Raw genomic sequence first — 9,127 nt, 5'->3', positions numbered from 1 at the left:
AACTCTTTATCCCTCTCCCTTCCTCTCTGTAAAAAATCAATAAAATACATTTTAAAAAAATAAAAATAAATAAAAAAATAAAAAGTTTGAGGACCCCTGCTATACACTGTTGCCTCACACCTTCAGTAGCTCCCCATTGTCTTAGAAAGACCTTTGCTGTAAGTCCCAGTCATTTTACAGCCTGCCGTTTCTCCCTGTTTCAGTCTTGTTCCAGTCTACCTTTCCTACCTGTTTCGTATCAATGTCTCTATGAACATTATTCTTTTTTTAAAAATATTTTTATTAACTTCTTACAGAGAGGAAGGGAGAGGGATAGAGAGTGAGAAACATCCATGAGAGAGAAACATCGATCAGCTGCCTCCTGCACACTCCCCACTGGGGATGTGCCTGCAACCAAGGCACATGCCCTTGACCGGAATCGAACCTGAGACCCTTGAGTCTGCAGGCCAACGCTCTATCCACTGAGCCAAACCGGTTAGGGAATGAACATTGTTCTATTCAAACCTTGTGTATTTAACTATCTTTAGAACTCCCCTGGCATTCTTTCTGATCACCATTTTCCTGAAACTTTCCTTAGTCTATGAAATCCAGATTTGTAGAGTTTGCCTATAGCTGTGGTGTAAATACTGTTAACGACTAATTTCAAACTGCTAACATGACATCATTGAATGTAGAATTAGGAAGAAATGTGGTAGCATGCAACTGTAATTTCCAGCTATGGATACAATAGAGAAAAAAATATGACCCCAAGAACATAGATTAATAATAAAATGCAGTGAAATAATTAGGAACTCGTGACTTTAGAGTATTTATTACCTTTATTTGTAATGTAATTTAATTATATTAACTTTTTAAATCTTTGAGTTTAGAGAGGGAGGAAGAGAGAGAACCATTGATCAGTTGCCTCCTGTATATGCCGGACCGGGAATTGAACCGGCCACCTCTGTGGTGTATGGAACAGCACTCCAACCAACTGAGCTACCCGGCCAGGGCCAACATGTCATTTTTTAGTTAGTATTTTTTTTTCATCATCATATCCTCTCCATGGTCAGAGACAAGCATGATCACTCATTTCCATGGCTAGATGGCACAGACCTACAACAATAAAAATGAGCTCCTCATAAGCAGAAATTGTGATTATAACTTCTCTCCCAAAAGTTCTCTTTTCTGACTTGAAGGAAGGAGGTGAGCTATAGTATCCAAACAGAAGATGTCGACAGGGGCAGAAAGTGTTGTCTGGAAAACATGGTTTATTGGTCAGGGTTTAGTCTGGCAAACAGAACCACTATAAATATTGGGGAATTAAGGGATTTATTATAGGACTAAGATCTTAACACAATTGTGGGAGAAGCTGGATGAGTAAGAGTCTAAAACTGAGAGAATCAGAAAAATATCACCAGCTACCTCTTCCGAAGCACTGTTAGGGGTAGACAAATCCATGCTTCCCATGGAGTTGGTCAGAATTTCAAATCTTCCTGATGGAGTGGGACCACACCAAAGGGGAGTAGATGAAGCATAAGGCTGTTGTCTCTACACTGGTCTCTATTAGTCGGATGCACTGGACATGGGGCAGGGGAGAGAGAGGACAAGCCAGACCCGTAATGATGTCTCTTACCATCTCTAATCACAGTTAACTTCAACATAGCAGTTGGTTCCCTTTTCACTTTCCAGATCTTGGGCAGATTTCTCCTTTTGGCCAACCAACCCAGACTAGGGAAGGGGTTAGGGGAAACCTAGTTCAAGCTTTGTTAGCCAAGTTGGCAAAGTACAAAACCACTATAGTCAATCCTTTATCAACTCAGCATCTATGCACCTCTGTTTTTAAAAAAATATAATTTTATTGATTCCAGAGAGGAAGGGAGAGGGAGAGAAAGATAAAAATATCAATGATAGAGAGTCATTGATCAGCTGCCTCCTGCAGGCCCCACACTGGGGGTCAAGCCCACAACCTGGGCATGTGCCCTGACTGGGAATTGAACCATGACCTCTTGGTTCATAGGGCGATGTTCAACCACCGAGCCACGCCGGCCGGGCTATGCACACCTCTTAATCATGTTTAACTTTTTAAATAAAAAGAAAAGCAAAATTGTGCTTCTGTCTAATATGGAGCCATTCCTTGTTTTTATATATGGCACCATGGTCATAGCTGCATTTTTTTCTTACGTTAATCATTCCATATTCCTTTAGCCCTCAGCAAGAACCTAAGTTGGTCATAATATCTTGCCCAGTGGAGTGACCCCAACCTCTGTGACCCCATTACTAAAGGGTTAATGTCATGGGTAGTCCTGCTTGAGTGGGATTGTTGTTTTCTCGGGATTCTCTGTATTCCAGTTGTACTTCCCTCATTACTTGTCTGATGGTCAGGACCAATTACCCTGGCCGGTAAATAACACCCTGGCCCCTGCATTTTGGTGCACTGGCATGAGGAGCCCAACGTGGTCAGGTGGCAATCCCAACATCCATTCTGATGAAATCAGCGTGTCCCCTGGTGGAAGGGCATCGCCTTTGGGAATGAAAACTTGTAAACCCATACAACCCAGAGTTATAAAGATGGGTGACAGCAGCCACTCTTATTCTCACCCTTTAATTCCAGACGAGTGAGTCCTGCTGGAGAAGAAATGACCCATAGATTGGTTGCTGATTCGGAGCATTTCCCACATATTGGAGGGCGTTAGACATCCCAGCCCCACAAAGTCCTGTTGGTGCCTCCCTGGTGCCACACTGTCCTCAAAAGGCCATTTGTGTCACTGAGAAGAAAGAAAGCATAGAATGAATTGGGAACTATTTCTTCTGCATTTTTCTGGAAGAGTTGGTGTAGAATTGTTAGGATTTTTTTTTCTTTTTTCATTAAATGCTTGATAGAATTCACCAGTGAATGCCATCTAAGCCTGGTGTTTTTCCTTGTGGGGAGGCTTTTAAACTATAGATCCCATTTCTTTAATAGATATAGGTCTATTATCTATTTTTTCTTCAGTGAGCTTTGTTAGCTTGTCTCAAGGAATTGGTAATATATCGGTATAATATTCATAATACTTACCCTTTTAATAATTGTATTTCAATACAAATCAATATGTAGTTACTCTAGTGATGTCACCTCTCTCATTCCTTCCTGATAATTAGTATTTCCTTTAAACAGTTACATTCTTCTTTTTTTAAAATTTGTTTTAGAGAGGAAGAGAAAAACATCAATTTGTTGTTCCACTTATTTATGCACTCATTGGTTGATTCTCATATGTGCCCTGACAAGGAATTGAACCTGCAACCTTGGTGTATTGGAATGACACTCTAACCACCTGAGCTACCCGGCCAGGGCTGGGGCAACCCCATTTTGAGTGCCTCTTCTTTGGTCCTTCTCCCACCTCCTTGGAAAGACTTGATTGAGTACTAGTAATTTCTATCTTCTCTCTTTTTTTCCTGATTAGTCTGGCTAATTGAACTCAGAGTGCTCATTTTTTATTGGTGTGTTTTTCTTTTTGTTTTCTGTCTTTTGATTCATTATTTTTTCCCCTCACTCAAGGATATTTTTTCCATTGATTTTTAGAGAGAGTGGAAGGAAGAGGGGGAGACAGAGAAGCACGATGTGAGAGAGACACATTGATTGGTTGCCTCCCGCACGCCCTTGTTCAGGGCTGGGAGCCTGCAACCGAGGTGTGTGCCCTTGACTGGAATCGAACCCAGGACCCTTTGGTCCACAGGCTGACGCTCTATGCACTGAGCCAAACTGGGTAGGGCTCTCCTCTTTCTTTAATAGTATTTCCTTTCTGTGAGTTACTTTGGGTTTCACTTGCTTTTCCTAGTGTTTTAAGGTAGAAGTTTACTTTGGGAAAGCTACAAATATTTGTAAATTAAACAGTGTATTTCTAAATAACCCATAGGTCAAAGGAGAATCCCAAGGGAAATTACAAAATATTTGAACTGAGTGTAAACAAAAGCACAACATAGGATTTGAGGCCTTTATTGCTGTAAAATTCCCTCTGTGTACTATTTTAGGTATCTCCCACACACTTTTTTTTTACCCCCACAAATTTTAAATAAGAAAAAAATATATGTTTACCAACATACACTATATCTAGTGTGCTTCATTTCTGTGTGTAAATCCAGATTTCATTCGGTATGTTCTTTTTGCTTGGAGGACTTTTAAAAACTTTTTTTTCGTATTGTAGGTCTGCTCGTGATGAATTATATTTGAGTTTTTGTGCCTTTGAAAAGGTTTAATTTTGTCTCCATTCTTTTTTTTTCTTTAAATATACTTTTATTGATTTCAGAGAGGGAGAGAGAGTAACATCAATGATGAGACAGAATCATTGATTGGCTGCCTCTTGCACACCCCTCCACTGGAGATCGACCCCACAACTCAGTCATGTGCCCTGACCTGGAATCAAACCGTGACCTCCTGGTTCATAGGTCAATGCTCAACCACTGAGCCATGCCGGTAGGCATGTCTCCATTCTTTAAAAAGGTATCATTTTACTGATTTTTAGAGAGAGAGGAAGGGGGGGGGAGAGAGAGAGAGAGAGAGAGAAACATTGATGTGAGAGGGAACCGTCGATCCACTGCCTCCTCCATGCCTTGTACCTGTGATCAAGCCTGAAACCTGGGTTTGTGCCCTGACTAGGAATCGAACCCACAACCTTTCGATGCACAGGACAACGCCCAACTAACTGAGCCATACAGGCGAGGGCTTGCCTTCGTGTTTTGTTTTTTTAATCTTTATTGTTGAAAATATTACAGATGCCTTCCCCCCCATTGACCCCTTGTATCCCACACTCGTCCCCCCTCCCCCTTGCCTTTCTTTTTGTTTGTTAATCCTCACCTAAGGATGTTTTTCCATTGATTTTTAGAGAGAGTGGAAGGGTGGGGGGAGAGAGAGAAACATCGATCTGAGAGAGAGAGACATCGATTGGTTGCCTTCCACATGCACCTGAGCAGGGCTGGGAATTGATCAAGCCTGCCACCGAAGTACGTGCCCTTGACCAGAATTGAACCTGGAACCCTTCAGTCCACAGGCCAGTGCTCTATCCACTGAGCAAACTGGCCAGGGCATTGCCTTCATTTTTGGAAGAAATTTCTCCAGGTATAGAATTTTAGGTTGATAGGTTTTTGTGTGTTTCTTTGGGGTTTTGGGGGGTTTTTTTGTATTTTTTTATATATCTTATTGATTTTTTACAGAGAGGAGGGTAGAGGGATAGAGAGTTAGAAACATCAATGAGAGAGAACCATCGATCAGCTGCCTCCTGCACACCCCCTATTGGGGATGTGCCCACAACCAAGGCACATGCCCCTGACCGGATTCGAACCTGGGACCCTTCAGTCCGCAGGCCGACACTCTATCCACTGAGCCAAACTGGTTAGGGCAGGTTGATAATTTTTTTCTGAGTACTTTCAGGAAGTCTGTTATTTCAGGAGCTCAAGCTATCCCTGCCCCATTTAGATGGTTCTTTTGCATCCTTGTTAATTCCTTCAGAGGCACTTGCTGATCATCGCTGGTCGTCTTTCTCATGAGGACTTGAGCAGAGACCCTCTGAAGACCTTTGTGTCGCTCTCATTTCCATCCTGCCCCGGGTCTCTAGCTACCTTTGCCTCCTCAAACTCCCGGTTCTTTCTCCTCAAGTCAAGGAGCCTTCCAGGCTCTGTCTGCATTCCCCTTCGCCCTTGTTCTAGAAACTCCAGTCGGTCAGTTGGGGCAAGTTTCTCCTTTCTGAGCAATCACAATTCTGTGCTACATGGATGCAGTCACGTGTTCCATGTCTGAAACCCTTTGTTTCATATGTTTTGTCCAGCGTTACTTAGTTATTTCAGGCCGGGAGGTAACTTTGGTCCCTGTTACTCCAACTTGGCCTAAACATCATATTTTTGAGATTCTGTGTTGTATCAGTAGTTCATTCTTTTTTTTTTTTTTAATATATTTTATTGATTTTTTAGAGAGAGGAAGGGAGAGAGATAGTTAGAAACATCGATGAGAGAGAAACATTGATCAGGTGCCTCCTGCATATTTCCCACTGGGGATGTGCCCGCAACCCAAGAACATGCCCTTGACCGGAATCGAACCTGGGACCTTTGTCCGCCAGCTTTAAATATATTTTATTGATTTTTTTACAGAGAGGAAGGGAGAGAGATAGAGAATTAGAAACATCGATGAGAGAGAAACATCGATCAGGTGCCTCCTGCATATCTCCTACTGGGGATGTGCCCGCAACCCAGGTACATGCCCTTGACCGGAATCGAACCTGGGACCTTTCAGTCCGCAGGCCAACGCTCTATCCACTGAGCCAAACCGGTTTCGGCAGTAGTTCATTCTTTCTCTTCCTGAACAGTATCCTAGTGTGTGGAAATATTGCAGTGTATTCATCTATTGATGGACAATTTGAGGCCATTATGAATGAAGCTACTGTACCTGTGTATTGAATAGATATGTTTTCATTTGTCAGATTGTAAAACAGTAACACATTTTTTAAAATGAGACTTGTGTTACTGTTATTGATATTAGCCTGTTTTGACTATTCAGGATTTTTGTTGTCATTATCATTAAAAATTCTCGCTGGGACAAGCAGTGACTTTACTGGGCCATGGTAACAGTGTCTGATCTGAACATGCTTCAGTTTTGCCAGTGCCATCGGTTTTACATTTTGCTGCTGTCAGTGTGCCTGCCTCCAATACCATAGCTTCTGATCACTTCTGTGAGTTAGAAAGCAGGGAAATTGTGGTTATGTGTTATGAGTCTGTTAGTTTGAGGTCCTAAGATAAGACTTCAGGCCAACTGCTATTTTATTTTTTTTATCCTCACTGTAGGAGTGAGGATATTTTTTTCCAATTGTTTTTTAGACTGGAAGGGAGGTGGGGAGCCGGGGAGGGGAGAGAAACATATGTCTATGTGACAGAGACACTTCAATTGATTTGCCTCCCGCACGCACCCCAACCCGGGCTGGGGTTCGGACCTGTAACTCAGGTAGTACATGCCCTTGAGCGGAATTGAACCCACAGCCCTTGGGTGCACAGGCCGGTGCTCTAACCACTGAGCAACGCCACCCAGGGCAGGTCAGCTATTTTGTAGCTCCGACAAATTTTGCTTCCATGGTTACTTCTGTCTTTGCTTAAAATTGCAGGAAGTCTTACTTCTATGAAAATATCCTTATGTTGAACTTCACATATCTCTTACAAGAATAGAAATATAATTGGTATGTTTGATAACTATAATAGATAAATGAACAGTACATAACTTTCAGATTATGGCCTGTTAAATGATAGTATTTAAAGTTACCATCACTTCTATTTTGCTGAATTTTCTGTCCTCGGTTATATCTCTTTAGTTATTTTAAATCTAGAACAGTCTCCCATGTTTAGTTATTGAATTTTCGGACTAGAACAAGTTATTTTAAATCTAGAACAGTCTCCCATGTTTATTTCCACGATACTGAATTTTCGGACTAGAACCAGTTGTCTTACGGATTGTTCACATGCCACATATATTTTAAAAATAACAAAAGCAAACTTACATTGTGCATATTTTTGAAATTTTTGGTGTTTTTTTTTTCACTTTAAAGCATCTTATGAATGTCATGTCTTTTCAGGTTCACATTTTCAATGGTACATTCAAGGTTGTGTATAATCTGAGCTTAATAATATGCTTTTTCAGATTCTCCCAGGACTCTTCAATACCATCTTTTCTTTCTTTTTTTAAAATATTTTCTTGAGATTTTTTACAGAGAGGAAGGGAGAGAGATAGAGAGTTAGAATCATCGATCAGCTGCCTTCTGCACACTGCTGCCTCCTGCACATCCCCCACTGGGCATATGCCCGCAACCCAGGCACATGCCCTGGACTGAAATCGAACCTGGGAACTTTCGTTTGCCCACCCCTGGGTTAGGGCAACACCATCTTGTCATTTCTTGAACCATCTACCATGGTGTCCAGTCATCCTCTCTACTTTTACCCTTTATGCAGCCTTACACCAACACAATTAGTGCAGATTATTTCCCTCATTTACAATGCGTCTCTAGTATTGCGTTTGCTTATTCAAGTCACAGAACTTTACAATTTGTCAAGTAGTGCAGATGTGTTAAGAAAGAAAGAAGGCTGGCCTTCAAGTCCTAACTATGTGACTGACAAATTGTCTGACTTGGGCGAAGTCACTTCCTCTCTCTCAGACTCAATTTCCTCAACTGTAAGATGAGGGGTGGGATTAAATGTCATTAAACAGCCATGATTATCAAGGGATAAATATTGTAGACGAGTGAGTACGAGAGGAGTTCAAAGGCACAGGTTTGTCACTGTTGGCTGGTATGTATCATGAACGTGATTGGATTTAAGCTGAATGGTTGTGAACGTACAAATGAAATAACAAGTGAAAGGTTCTGAAAATAATAAGTTATATAAATGTAACGTATTTTAGTAAACAAAATGGAGCAGGGCACCTGGGGTGAGAGAGAGAAGGCTGATTGTGTAATTATTACAGAGTTTTAAAGACTATTTTGGAACTTCAGCTGCTGAACTGGTGCTACTTGAAACCTTTAAATTGATTCTACCCTCAGTTCTTGCCTGGGTGGGGATAATCGTAGGTCTAATCTCTTCTCCTTTGTTCTTACAGCTGTATTACCAAGTCCTAAATTTTGGAATGATTGTCTCCTCAGCACTAATGATCTGGAAGGGGCTAATGGTCGTAACTGGAAGTGAAAGTCCAATTGTAGTGGTGCTCAGGTAATTTTGTTTTTAAGGCATGGCGGTTGCATGGCGTTGCTTGGGCGAAGCATTGAGACATTGAATCATTGTTGTATCATTCCTCTAGAAACCACTCTCCTTCCCAGAAGAGGGCCTGGAAGAAAATGAGTTACTGTTTCTCAATTGTGAGAAATTCTCAACATGTTAGACACTGCACATTCAGACCCCAAAGGGCTTCCGACCTCTCTCCAAAACATTTACTATGTGAGCTTTGTTTTCAGCACATCTCTTAAGAAGGTGTTTCAATGTACTTTATTTTCCTGAAGTTCTTCTGTCTTCTTGCTCTTCCCTTTGATACATTAAGCTGGTATTTAGTTGTGAGTTTGCTAGATTATATCATCTGCAAAGAAATTGTTTTTCTGCAGCATGTTCTCAGTGCCGGTGCAAAGCATCACTCATTATTTCCCTATTT

At 41.4% G+C, this 9,127-nt stretch overlaps 1 protein-coding gene across 4 annotated transcripts in view; it reads left to right on the top strand.

The window, feature by feature from the left end:
* The window catches only part of SEC11A (SEC11 homolog A, signal peptidase complex subunit), a 29,231-nt gene that overhangs the window by 2,913 nt on the left and 17,191 nt on the right, over positions 1 to 9,127 (top strand). For all 4 annotated transcript variants that reach the window (XM_006769594.2, XM_015567744.1, XM_015567745.1 and 1 more), the window contains exon 2: positions 8,585 to 8,694. In XM_006769594.2, coding sequence (XP_006769657.1) covers positions 8,585 to 8,694 — 110 coding nt within the window. The remainder of the gene's footprint in view (positions 1 to 8,584; positions 8,695 to 9,127) is intronic.

The sequence above is a fragment of the Myotis davidii genome, unplaced genomic scaffold (assembly GCF_000327345.1).
Source record: "Myotis davidii unplaced genomic scaffold, ASM32734v1 scaffold324, whole genome shotgun sequence".
NCBI classification, from domain to species: Eukaryota; Metazoa; Chordata; class Mammalia; order Chiroptera; family Vespertilionidae; genus Myotis; species Myotis davidii.
The sequence above is the reverse complement of the archived record's forward strand: the minus strand, read 5'-3'. Positions and strand labels throughout refer to the sequence as shown.